The sequence below is a fragment of the Notolepis coatsorum genome (assembly GCF_963971535.1).
Source record: "Notolepis coatsorum genome assembly, chromosome: 15".
Taxonomy (NCBI): Eukaryota; Metazoa; Chordata; class Actinopteri; order Aulopiformes; family Paralepididae; genus Notolepis; species Notolepis coatsorum.
In genome coordinates, this window is record NC_140179.1 from 65,673,654 (window position 1) to 65,687,606 (window position 13,953).

A 13,953-nucleotide genomic window follows, 5' to 3' on the forward strand; every position below is an offset into this window, starting at 1 on the left:
GTGCGGCAAGTGTGACGGCGCCCACCTAGAAGTCCTACACGAGAGCAACAAACGGAGACCCGCCCCACAAAGCAGCTCGAGAGCAGAAGTACTCTACATAGACCCTGCGAAGAGCGGGAGCTCCTGAGTGCTCCTCAAGGTGGTGCGAGTGCTCCTCAGTTACGGGGACAAGGTACTCGACACCTACGCCGTCCTCGACGACGGGTCGGAGAAGACTCTCCTCCTCGCTTCCGCCGCGACCCAGTTGGGCCTGCGGGGTCCAGAGGAAACCATGACAATCCGTACCATTCGACGAGACTTAAAGACAATAAAGGGTGAAAACGTCTCGTTCACCATAGCAGCGATCGATCAGCCCGAGAAGCGGTACAGCATCAACAAGGCGTTCACAAGCCACAACATAGGTCTGTCACGCTATGACTACCCCATCCCACAGCTGAGGGAGAAGTACGCACACCTACGCCGACTGCCCATACCGCTCATCGACGGCGCCACACTGACCCTGCTCATAGGCTCCGACCACGCAGACCTCATCGTCCCAACGAACGCGGTCCACATCGGACCCAGAGGCTGCCCAGCCGCGGTTAAGACCCAACTGGGCTGGACGCTCCAAGGCCCTCTCTCCGGGCCTTCCAACCGACCAACGTCCACACGTTGCCTTTACACCAAGGTGAGCGACCAAGACACTACCCTCTTGCAGCACGTTGAGAGACTATGGACACTAGACTCGCTGCCATTCAAGAACGAACGTAAAATGGTTCGCTCCAAGGAGGACAAGTACGCCATAGTTCTTCTCGAGCAGAAGACTACGAGGGTCAAGGTCGACGGAGTGCTAAGATACGCGACTCCACTCTTGAGGCGGGAAGGGAAGCCCACCCTGCACGCGTCAAAGGAAGTGACTCAACGCTATCTACAGAACACCGAGCGGCATCTCGCCAAAGACCCCCCTCAAGCAACGATATATCGCGCCGAGATCGAAAAGCTGATCACGGCTGGCCATAAAGAAAATCGACGACCACGAGGCAGACCAGACGACCGAGTCCTGGTACGTGCCCCACCACAAGGTCACCCACAACGGAAAGAACCGCATCGTATTCAACTGCAGTTATCAGATTGGACTACAGAACCTGAATAACCTGCTCCTGCCCGGCCCGACACTCGGCCCCTCCCTCCTCGGCGTACTGCTACGTTTCCACCAGGACAAAGTGGCCATCAGCGGCGACATCAAGGGAATGTTCCTACAAGTGCGACTGATGGAGGAAGACAAGCCTCTGCTGAGGTTCCTGTGGAGAGAGAGGCTCGACGACGAACAACCCTCGATATACCAATGGGAGGTACTCCCATTCGGCACCACCTGCAGCCCGTGCTGCGCCACGTTCGCGCTACAGAAGCACGTGGCCGAAGACCCCGGAGCCGACAAGGAGGTCAGACACAGCGTGGAAAAGAGTTTCTACGTGGACGACTGCCTACAGAGCGTATCTACGCCAGAAGAAGCCGAGAGCATCCTACTGAAGCTACGAGCCTCACTGGCCAAAGGTGGATTCGACCTCAGGCAATGGGCCAGCAGTGACCCTCAAGTCCTCCGCAGCCTCCCCCCAGAGACAAAGGCCGCAAGCAGCGAGACCTGGATGGCGACCACCCCAGGTGAAGCGCAGGAAATGACATTGGGCCTCGTCTGGCGTTTCAAAACAGACTCGCTTCATTACAAACACACACACCCCTGACCACGGATCAGGGAAGGTCCAAGACTTTACCGACCACTCGGCGGAGTGTGTACCGAACACTCGCCAGCCAGTATGACCCAATGGGGTGTATCCTACCTTACACCACTCGGGCGAAGATGCTGGTGAGAGAACTGTGGGACAAGGAGCAGGGCTGGGACGACCCCATACCCGAGCACCTGGCTTCCACCTGGAGAGAATGGGAGGGAGAACTCGACTCACTCCGAGAGGTGACCATCCAACGGAGTTACTTCCCCCCTACAGTGCGGCTGGAGACGTGTCAGATAGACCTGCACGTCTTCAGCGATGCCTCTGAAGTGGCGTACGGATCGGTGGCTTACCTGAGAGCCCGAGAAGAGGGATGAGAAGTACAAGTAGCCTTCGTCCTGGCCCGCTCGAGGATAGCTCCCCGCAAGCAGCAGTCGATCCCGCGACTAGAGCTCTGCGCAGCTCTGGTAGGAGCGCAACTCGCAACGATGATACAAAGTGAACTCACCATACCGGTGCGTGAGACCATCCTGTGGTCAGACTCTATGACTGTGCTCACCTGGATCCAGTCCGACTCCTGTCGGTACAAGGTTTTCGTCGGAGTCCGAGTCACCGAGATCCAAGACCTGGTAGGAGCAGCATGTTGGAGATACGTTGACACCAAGCAGAACCCAGCGGATGTCATCACACGGGGGATGTCCTTAGACAACCTCACACGTCCAAACCCTTACAGTGACGGTCCTGAGTTCCTCAAGCTCCCGGAGGAGAAGTGGCCTACCCCCACACCACGGGAGGCGAGTCAAGATGAGTCAGAGATCAAGAAGTCTATGTTCTGCGGGCTGACGCACGCCCCGGCTCCAACGGACCCGAACCTAGACGACTGCTTAACTCTTGAGAGTGCTCAGAAAAGGACATTCTTATGGCACCACCCTGAGACTCCCCCCACCACAGACCTCAACGCATCGAACTACAAAGAAGCCGAACTTCTTCTGCTAAGGAGAGCCCAAAGAGACTCATTCTCAGAAGAACTAGACTGCCTGACAGGGAAAAAGCCAGTCCCCTCAGACAGTCGACTCCTCACCTTGGCCCCAGAGCTCGACGCCCAGCACCTCATCAGGGTGGGTGGTCGATTGAGATGGGCCCCGGACGTGGACTTCCTGACGGGCAGACCCCAGGTGGTAAGAGCCGGCAACTGCACCTCCTCATCCATCACGCTCAACATAGGGGCCCCCCAGGGCTGTGTTCTGAGCCCCCTCCTCTACTCCCTGTACACACATGACTGCGTAGCACAGCGGAACAACAACACCATCATCAAATTTGCTGATGACACAGTAGTGGTGGGCCTGATCTCTGCCAACGACGAAAGGGCCTACCTGGAAGAGGTAGAGAACCTGTCACAGTGGTGTCAGGAGAACTGCCTCTCCCTGAACGTCAGCAAAACAAAAGAGATGATTGTGGACTTCAGGAGGTCGGGGGTCAAGGACTACAGCCCCCTCAGCATCGACGGGGCACCGGTTGAGAGAGTGAACAGTTTCAAGTACCTCGGAGCCCACATATCCGAGGACTTGACATGGACCACACACATTGACAGTGTTGTGAAGAAGGCACGACAACGCCTCTACTTCCTCAGGCGCCTAAGGAAGTTCCAAGTCAGTCAGAAGATCCTTAGGAACTTCTACTCATGTACAATAGAGAGCATCCTGACCGGCAACATCACCTCCTGGTTTGGGAATAGCACTGCACAAGACCGTAGCAGACTACAAAGAGTGACACGTTCAGCCGAACGCACAATTGGAGGGGGGCTTCCCACCCTCCAGAACATTTACAACAAGCGGTGCAAGGGGAAGGCTAAGAGAATTATTAAGGACTCGAGCCACCCGAACAACTGCCTCTTTGAACTGCTGCGGTCAGGCAAGCGATACCGGAGTCTTAAGGCGAGCACAGAAAGACTCAGAAGAAGCTTCTATCCCCAGGCCATCAGGCTGCTAAACGAACAATAATCGCTAAACGAACAATAATCACTATGCAACAACCATCAAATGCACACAGCACACACACCCACACGCACACACTCACTCAAACAAACAACACACTGCAGCACCCACTCTCCACACTTTAGATCACACAAACACACTTACACTTTATATTTATTGATAAAGGATTTGCACTACAACTCGTACACCTACTGTGAATTGTACCTAAATTGCACCTCGTCCCATTTCTCCATTTCTGCCTTGCACTATATAGTATTGTATATTAGTACACTGCACAGTATTGTATATTGTATGGTAACTACGTCTATTCTGCATCGAACATATGTCTAAACTGAACACTGTGACCTCTTTTTTTTACTTCTAATTTTACTATGTTTTTATTTCATACTTATCTTGTCTTGCACAGTCTCTGGAGCGCAACAGTAAGAAGCATTTTGTACAAAAGTATTCTGTACTTCTGTATGACAACTATTAAAGAAACTTGAAACTTGAAACTTGACCGAAGATGCTAAGCATCCCATCGTCCTCAACAGCCGACACAAGATAACCGAGCTGATCATCCAGAAGTACGACAAGGTGGTGCACCGCGCGGGGGCCGAGAGAGTCTTCGCTGAGATCCGACGACGCTTCTGGATACTCCAAGGGAGAGAAGCTGTACGTTGCTTCCAACGGACTTGCTCAACCTGTCGCAAGTGGAGGGCACAGCCTAGTATCCCGATGATGGCCGACCTGCCTCCCTGCCACCTCCGACTCGTCGAGCGGGCCTTCCACTCCACGGGCGTGGACTGCTTCGGCCCATTCAACGTCAAGAAAGGAAGAGGGACAGAGAAGAGGTGGGGCATCGTGTACAAGTGCATGACCACCCGAGCTGTTCACATTGAAATCCTCCAGACCATGAGTACGGACTCATTCCTCATGTCCTTCCGGAGATTCCAAGCCCGGAGAGGAACCCCATCAGTGCTGTTGTCCGACCAAGGGACAAACTTCAGAGGAGGAGACACAGAACTGAGAGAGAGCTTCCTGGCTATGGGTGAAGAACTCAAGACCCGCCTCGCTCCTACTCAGATCACATTCCAGTTCAACCCCCCGAACGCCCCTCATTTCGGGGGAACCTGGGAGAGAGAGGTCCGTTCCATAAAGACTGCTATGTACACCGTACTTGGGGCCCAGACCGTGGTTGAGGAAGTCCTGATGACAGTCCTCACAGAGATCGAGGGCGTCTTGAACTCTAAGCCCCTCGGTTACGTCTCAAGCGACGTAGCAGACATCGACCCCGTCACCCCAAACTACCTCTTGATGGGGCGGCTGGACCCTGCCCTTCCTCAGGCGGTGTACAGACAAGACGAGATGAACGGCCGGAGAATGTGGAGACACAGCCAAGTACTGGCCGACCAGTTTTGGACCCGCTTTCTCCTACACTATCTACCCTCCCTTCAAGCCCGTCAGAAGTGGGTAAAAGACAGGGACAACCTGAAAGTGGATACTGTCGTAATGATAATAGACCAGTCACTACCCCGAGCTACGTGGCCGGCCGGCCGTGTGAGCAGAGTGATTACTGGTTCCGATGGGAAGGTCAGAGCGGCAGAAGTCATCGTCCAAGGGCGGACTTACACCCGACCTGTAGCTAAATTGATAGAGCTGCCGGAGATCCCCGACTCCCCTGACGACGACCATGACCCACTGACTTTGTAGATTGTTCCAACTCCTCATAACACAGTATGGAGAAGTTGACTGGACACTAATATTAATCTGTGCCCCTTTATTTACTAATTAGGTGCAGACTAATTAGGAGGCGGCTGTTCTGAAGGGCCAGATTAACACTTTGGTTGCCTTGGGTTAAATTCATGATATACCATAGGTTGCCGGCTCTATTTGTCTATTTAGAAAGTCCCCTTCTTTGCAGGGCTATAACTTTTTAAATTCTATTGCTACATTGCCATTATTAGGGCCCATTCAAAGTCCTATATGTATTGTTCATTGTGTAGCAACGTTAAACTTTTTCATTCACATATTCATAGTAAAGTATGGTCTAATGTATAAGTATGTTTTCATCTCTTTCTGCAGCTTTCTCCAGAACGTGATATATAGCCCCAAATGCATTATATTGATGATGAAATACAGTTTGATGGCAATCAGCGCGATATAAAAAATTCCAACTAGACGTACTTCTAGAAGTTACTACACGTCATCTGATGTTGACCGGATGGGCGAGGGGGCGTTTATAATTCCGTGGGCAGCGTTATACCAATCATCTAATGTGGGTCAAATGTTGATAATAGCAGTTAGTATCGAAGACGGTAACGTTACACGCTCAAACTCACCCCAGTCTCCGCGCGCCGTTGGGCGATCATAGTAGAGTAGAAATTCTATCATTATGGGATGGCGATTTACTCGGTCCATCTCCAGCTTGTATAATGGTATATACGTCCAAATCATGTTGTTTATCGAGTTATTGGCAATCGATCGCTATGTAGCGTGACGAGCCAGAGTCCCGGGACATGTACCGAGTGGCCGGAAGCAATACGGACGTCTAGCACAACCTCTATGGCACATCCTGTTTAAGCGATTGCGCCGATCGGCCACCAGATGGCGCTCCTGAACCGCCAGAGAGCTCAGTGGGTCCTGCTGGTGGATCTCAGGCCAGCGGAGGGGACATATGAATCCGATCGCAGATTTTTGAAATATTGATATAAGGACGCTGTACAGCGTCCTCCGGCAACTTGAGCATGGCCCGCAATGACATCAAAACACGTTTCATGGCAGCCAAAGTGTTAACACTGAGAATCTACGTTTATTATTTTATATAACTTGTATATTATTTATATATATAAGCTATATACCTTTAAGCCTCCGTTTGAATCATACCATTATTCGCTTTCCTCATTGGACACCGCCCTTGGCATTGACGGCGCCAACAGTCGCGCCCCCCAAGTTCAAAGACGAGTCCGGACAAGTTGAGACATGCCCTTGGCCAGCGCATTGATTCCGGACAAGAGATTCGGTTGCGCTCTAGAAATCACTCTGAGTATATATTGTGAAAGGCGCAAGCAGCAGCAGTGCGAAACCTAAACACGTGAAGTGCGAAGTGAACCCAGTAACTAGTGTGAACCTTAGCAAGTGTGTGTGGACTTAACGTAATTAGTATAAGAACACGAGGTGAACCTAACAGCAGAACGATTGGACATGTGAGCAGTGGAACCTACCCACGGTGTATCGTTACGGATAGCCAGTAGCTCCTTAGATACAACCTTGATATTGTAGAACCATTGTTGGTGTATTATAGTGAATTGTGTAAACGTAGTAACGTGGAGAAGAGCATCGTTAATACCATTGGCGTTTGGATTTAACTACACCTGAAGATCTGCATCGGGCTAGCTTCGAGGACGAAGCTAGCTAGCTATCATCACTGCCGTCGGGCATTGGATTAAGAGCTATTACCCTGCTATCGAGCACTTGGATTACAAGGACTGGATCCGTATGAGACCCCTTTTCTTCATTGACCAGCAGGAGTATCCGACTATTCTTCAATTCCTCTGGAGCTTCCTCTGGTGGGGGAAATCACCAGTCTCCAGCTATACCCCTCGTTTGCCCTGTATCGCCATCTCACTCCATGCAGCGTTCCGGTCGAGTATTATTAACCTAGGAATTATTCATTCCCACTGACTTTGATACTCTGACATTCTACTATCATTCGCCATAAAAGAGCAACGTACTAATTCTCAGTTGTACATTTGATATTGCTAATAAAATACTGTAAACGTTATCTCTTTGTCCCTGTGCCGTATATTGAGTGTCTGCCATATTTAACTGTACTGTCTGGCAAGTAATAATAATATTTAGTAGTGGTTTAATCTAAACAATCTTTAATACAGTCAGGGTTTTGTAACCCCTCAGTTACACAACTACTGTACAGACTGAGGTGAAATGGTTGACCACCGATGCAGACTACTAAAGTATTGAGTTTTGAAGTGTTGCAAAACATTCCACGTGTCGGGGGGGGCACAGAAGCCGAGAGCAGATTTTCCTAATTGAGCGCAAACTCTGGGGACCATTAACACTTTCACTGCCGCACTACCAAACGGTTAACCCTTTCACTGCGACAATACACAGCAGGTTAACCCTTTCACTGCCACACTACAGAAGGTTAACCCTTTACTACCATAGTGTGATAGTAAAGGGTTAACCTTCTGTAGTGTGGCAGTGAAAGGGTTAAGCCAGTCACCAGAGCGAGTGCGAGTTCCAATACAGCAATGAAGTGATATGTGAATAATGGCTTTATACAGAAACACATGCCAATGCAAGTCACGTCTCTCTGCCAGAGAAGACCACCCAACCTTATCATACAGGATACTGTCGGGTCTGCAACCTTTGAAAACCCGATCGGTAATAAGATTTAAAAAAAGAAGTAAAGAATGAAACACTTTTGAGGTAGTTTTATTATATAAAAATGAATGAACAAGGTATAAAAGTGAATAAGATATAAAAGGTGAAATAAACAAAAATACTAGTGGTTTGAACACAGAGTGATATGACCGGCCGGCCAAAGCGTGTGCTCCTAATGCAAAAAAGAAGTGGTCTGGGTCCCTTCCTCCGTTTACCTTATCACCCCTCTCCACGGCACATCATATAATTGGTGTGTGTGCGTGCGTGTGTGTTGGTGTGTGGGTGCTGGTGTGTGTGTGTGTGCTGGTGTGTGTGTGTGCTGGTGTGTGTGTGTGCTAGAGTGTGTGTGTGTGTGTGTGTGTGTGTGTGTGTGTGTGTGTGTGTGTGTGTGTGTGTGTTGGTGTGTGTGTTGGTGTGTGTGTGTGTGCTGGTGTGTGTGTGCTGGTGTGTGTGTGTGTGTGCTAAAGTGTGTGTGTGTGCTAGAGTGTGTGTGTGTGTTGGTGTGTGTGTGCTGGTGTGTGTGTGTGTGTGCTGGTGTGTGTGTGCTGGTGTGTGTGTGTGTGTGCTAGAGTGTGTGTGTGTGTGTGTGTGTGTGTGTGTGTGTGTTGGTGTGTGTGTGCTGGTGTGTGTGTGTGTGTGTGCTGGTGTGTGTGTGCTGGTGTGTGTGTGTGTGTGTGTGCTAGAGTGTGTGTGTGTGTGTGTGTGTTGGTGTGTGTGTGCTGGTGTGTGTGTGTGTGTGTGCTGGTGTGTGTGTGCTGGTAGAGTGTGTGTGTGTTCTGAAAGGTTTTCAAGTTTCAAGTTTCTTTAATAGTTGTCATACAGAAGTACAGAATACTTTCATACAAAAGGGAGGGAAAAAGATTTATTGGTATGCGTCTTATCGTTGGTACTTAAACTCTATCTGGCCCCTTCTTCTAATCGCGGGGTAATCCTAGTCAAGTCATAATTTAGTTACTTGTGGCATTTCGTGTCAAATTAATTGAGTTAAAGCTATATGCTCCAACGTTGTGTCTTGGGGGAATGAATGTGTCTTTGTATTAGGTTTTGCATCGTGTGTGTGAGTTTTTATGGTCACTGATTAGGATATTTGAGTGCTCTGATGTGCCAGAGAGAGAGAATGCCAAGGGAACTAGGATTTTGCATGTATTCTACTACATGATTATACATGTAGAATGCCTCTGCTATAATTTCCATGATTATACATGTCATATTTCAACAATACAATGATGGAACCATAACCGGTGATACAGCTGTGTGCCTGTCTTACAAGGAACGTGTAAAGGTTTCCTATTCCTTGCTGTTTTACAGGAGGCCGTCAGTGGACCGCGTCAGTAGCACTGATGATGGAGCTAACGTTATGCTAGTGCCCCTAATGTAAGCTAGTTAGCTATTTTTAACAAACATTCTGTCAAATTATTATTCACCGGTTTCCAACCGTAAAAGACTATGGACAATAATGCTGCCTAGCCCTAGCATAACGTTAGCTTCTAGCTAACAGCTCGATGCTGGCGAACTGTAGAGAAACAGCCAATCACAGCAGGATATCGGAGGCCACGGCAGTTCGTCACGCTATATGGAGCGGGGGTTTGCAGCTAAACTTGTGTGGGAATAGTTATGGCGCGTTCACATTAGGGAAACGACAATGCTACTGAAGGGAAGTATCTCGTCTGTACTGTGAGTTTGCCTAGCGGCGGCTGCATCACTGATGGTCTCCACCACCGCGCCTCAGAGTCACGCCGGTCACCTGCCTTCGGTCTGCATGCAGTGCGGTGCGGTGAAGCTGCTGCTCTTGTTGTAGTAGTCGAAGCACGACTGGACGCTCACGCAGTACCAGGTCCAGGCCTGCAGGTCAGGCAGGGTCACCAGGTTGGCGCTGCTGATGACCTCCATGGGCGTCAGACCCTGGTAAACACACATGGGACATCATTTATTAACAGTGCTGTCAGGCCCTGGTAAACACACATGGGACATCATTTATTAACTGTGCTGTCAGGCCCTGGTGAACACACATGGGACATCATTTATTAACAGTGCTGTCAGGCCCTGGTAAATACACATGGGACCAGCCAGGCTTATTCAGGTTAGTCACATACAAATTTAGGCCCAAAGCAGTCAGGTTTGCATGCAGTACTTTAGCCTTTCTTACAAGTAATATACACATACATAAACTGTACATACACACACACATATTCACAGTGAATCTTGTTAAACTAAAATATCCCACCTCCAGTTACATATCTTTGTCACAGCTCTTTGATAGCTAAGTTTGAGGGATCCTTGCTATAAATGTGTGTGACTATTGGTCAACATCGGAATTTCTTTACTCCCAAATATCGGTATCAGCGTAAAATAAATCCAGTATCAGTATGGCTCTAGTTAGTTTACAAAACTTTTACTATACTATACTATAATCCTGAATCAAAACAAAATAAAAAAAACTAAATTGTGAGGCACTGTGAACCAAACGTAAAGCCTGAAATGTGTTTGTAAAACAAAACTGTGGGGCTCTGTCTTTATAAACAACAGCAGTGACACAGTAACTAAAGTATCTTCAAACAGCTGTTCCAGGAACAGTTTCCCCATCAGGGACCCATGTTTCCTCTGAGGAAAGGCTGTTTCAAAGCAGTGCATCAGAAGCTACTAGGGTACGAGGGCTGACGTTGAAACACAAAGCAGTGAGAAGCTACTAGGGGTTGAAACACAAAGCAGTGTATGAGAAGCTACTAGGGGTGGGGGGAAGTCTGTTTCAAAACAGTGTACCAGAAGCTACTGGGGGAAAAGTCAGTTTAATTTTTTTCGTCTGCATCATTTCATGGAGCTGTTAACACTTTCAGCGCCACACCTGGTTTTCCGTTTTACCGCTTGAATGCCACCATCGGCGCCAATGTTAACGTTAATATCGCCTAATCTATGTTTTAAATTATGGCTATGTGTCTAATCTGCCCATCGCATTATCAAAGACTATTTTCCAGTCAGTGCTGTGAAGGCAGATTGTTTTTTTATCGCGTCGTTGCCGTTTCAGAGCAGTTAGAAAAGCCCCCGTTTTGATATAAAAAACAGCTCATTCTGGAGCATTCTATGAAAATCGTCTTTTAGTGGAATATTCCACAACGTTGATATTCGTCTGCCTTTTTATGAATCGTTTTCAAATAAACGCTAGATGATCAATATTATACGTGCACGCACGCACATTACGGCCGCGCACTGATAATCGCTCCGTTGATTTCCTCACAGACTTTTACAGTGAAACCGAAAGAAGACATTTCACAAAACAGCTTATAACTTCATCAAACTTACTCTGATTATCCTACCACTGATAACATAGAGTCCTTACCTGACATCAGATGGTATCCAACTGGTATATTCCAATTCCTGATCACCATTCGAAAAAATCGATACGTGTATGGATCCAACGCGATACAGTAGAACTCCATGATCCGCGGGGATCTGAGGCTCCAGAATGAACTCTAGTAACCCCGGCTGGATCAGTGAACTGGAAAATGTGGAGTACCGGATTTTTTCCCCCATTCATTTTCATTGAGTCCATTCCAAAATCACTTATGTCATCTGGGAGACGACAGGGGGCGCTCTTTTCCACAGTGATCGCCGGCGCCCCTCGGCTATACTCGGGTAGGCTCGGGTGATGCAATCATTTTTCAGATCGCAAAAAAATAATAATAATAATAATTCCGAGAAATCTCGTGAGTGGCATGCAACCACCTATAAAAAAACCAGAGAAATCTCGTGAGTGGCACTGAAAGTGTTAATGAACACCACAAAAGGAGTGTTCCCAGGGGAAATAAAAGGGTGACTGTGGGGTAGGGATGGGTACCTTTCACATTTGAACCGATACCGGTACCTGTGAATCGATACCGGTACCCAACGGTACCTTTTTTCTGTACTTTAGTCTCAAGAAATTTAATTTATAAAAAATCCAAACTTCAAATAACTACAATTTCGACAGTTTTCGGCTTGTCATTGCTCCGACTGCTTTGTTGTTGAATCAAGTCAAATCCTAGGTAAGCATTTATTGTGCGTGTGAACGTTGACATGAAAAGAAAAAAGGATTTTTTTTTTTTTTTTTTTTCGGTTTCTCACTTGATTCGATACTCGGTATTACCGACGTGTTTCGGTTCGGTGCCTCAAAAGTACCGAATTCGGTACCCATCCCTACTGTGGGGAGAGAGACACTTATCTCATCGATTGACTTCATTCACTTCGCCTCCATGTTGGTCGAGTCTGATGTAATGTCCCGTTCACTTCAACGTTAAAATTCCAATCACCGAAATAGTCAAAACGACAGGCAGAATCCACTATCGGAATTACGAGCTCATGATCACCCGACTCGATACGTGGAAGTTAATTGGTCATCAGCTCATTGAAGTGCGCTCACAGCGATCTACGACTACAAAGACGGCAGCGAAGTGAATAAGGCGAATTGGCAGTCAGCAAGTTGGTGAGGCAAGTGGGCTGGCATTGTCCACACCTCAGAGAGGTGTGCAGGTTGTGTCGCTCAACCTGAAAAGGGGTTGTTTCTGTGTCTTTGGTGTACACAGACTGATGGACAAGAGCTACCCTGTGAGTTTGAGTTCCGTACGGTTTTGTTATTGTGAGTGTTTTCTGTTAATGAAGCCTTTTTGCAGCCAGTAACTGTCCCCCTGCTACAGTGACCAAATCAAGAGGTTATTTTGTCTGGCTACCTTGGGGTCTGGGGAGCGTTCCCAGTAGATGATGCGGTAGTACATCAAGGGCACCTTTTCCCTCATGGAGGTGTTGGTGTTGGTCAGAGGATCAGAGATGGCCACATCCAGGAGGTTGCTAGCAGGAGCCAGGTCTATTCTGGAAGGAGGTCCCAGCAGAGCTGAGAGAACAGAGGAGATACACAGTACAATCTTATTAACCCTTTCACTGCCACACGACAGCAGGTTAACCCTTTCACTGCCACACGACAGCAGGTTAACCCTTTCACTGTCACACTACAGAAGGTTAACCCTTTACTATCACACTATCGACGGTTGGTTAAAGGTCCCCTCCACTCAAAGATGTGACACGGTATGGTCTAGGACGGCACATCTCGGCGGAAACGATTCTTCAGAAAACCACAAAATGTTGCGCAATTCAGAAATAGGTTGAAATGGAGCACTTTTTTGTGCTTTGAAATGTTCTCTATATACACGTCTCCTTATTTGCAAAACTTAATACGACTTATAAATGTGTTAATTATTGTTAGATTGTGCAGCTGTATAATTTTCATCGCTGTTTAAAGAACTACAGTTGTGTCGTGTAGGGGAGTGGTTTAGTACTTTCAGTCTCGGATGTCGAAGACGCGCAGAAATGACAGCTACCAAATCCATTCAGAGACAACAAACCCAGTAGGCTACTTTGGTGGCGGTGTGAAAATATGCAGAGAAACATTAATGTCTTTGGAACCGTTTGTGTTAAATTGTATATCTCCGTAGCATAAAGACTGGCAGTGCGCATAAGGCATATATAATATAATATAAGACTTTGCTCCCCTTCGCGTAATTCACTCACAGCTCGGGCTGTCGTTGTGGTAGAGACGTGATCATAATCAGGTTTTTGTGCACCCGAGTCTCCCGAACACGTAGAGACAAACCCAGAGTCGATCAGAGCTTCCTACGCTGTGCTATGGTAACTACCGCATGATACCTCCGGGAATCCGCGGAGGCATAAGGCATTCACCGGTAGGGGTAGGTGTGGAAAAGTTACCATATCTCAGCGTAGGAAGCTCTGATCGACTCAGGGTGTAGATGGACGTGTTCGGGACTCAGGTGCATACAATGATGATTTATATTTACATTTTGTCATTTAGCGGACGCTTTTATCCAAAGCAACTTGGTATGATTAAT

At 48.1% G+C, this 13,953-nt stretch overlaps 1 protein-coding gene across 1 annotated transcript in view; it reads right to left on the minus strand.

Moving 5' to 3' along the window:
• LOC311241526 (interferon alpha/beta receptor 1b-like) overlaps positions 1 to 13,953 on the minus strand; it is a 43,436-nt gene that overhangs the window by 7,332 nt on the left and 22,151 nt on the right. The window contains exons 4-5 of the mRNA XM_084330374.1: positions 12,784 to 12,944; positions 9,832 to 9,985 (exon numbers count right to left, since the gene is read on the minus strand). Of these exons, the coding sequence (XP_084186500.1) occupies positions 9,832 to 9,985; positions 12,784 to 12,944 (315 nt within the window). The remainder of the gene's footprint in view (positions 1 to 9,831; positions 9,986 to 12,783; positions 12,945 to 13,953) is intronic.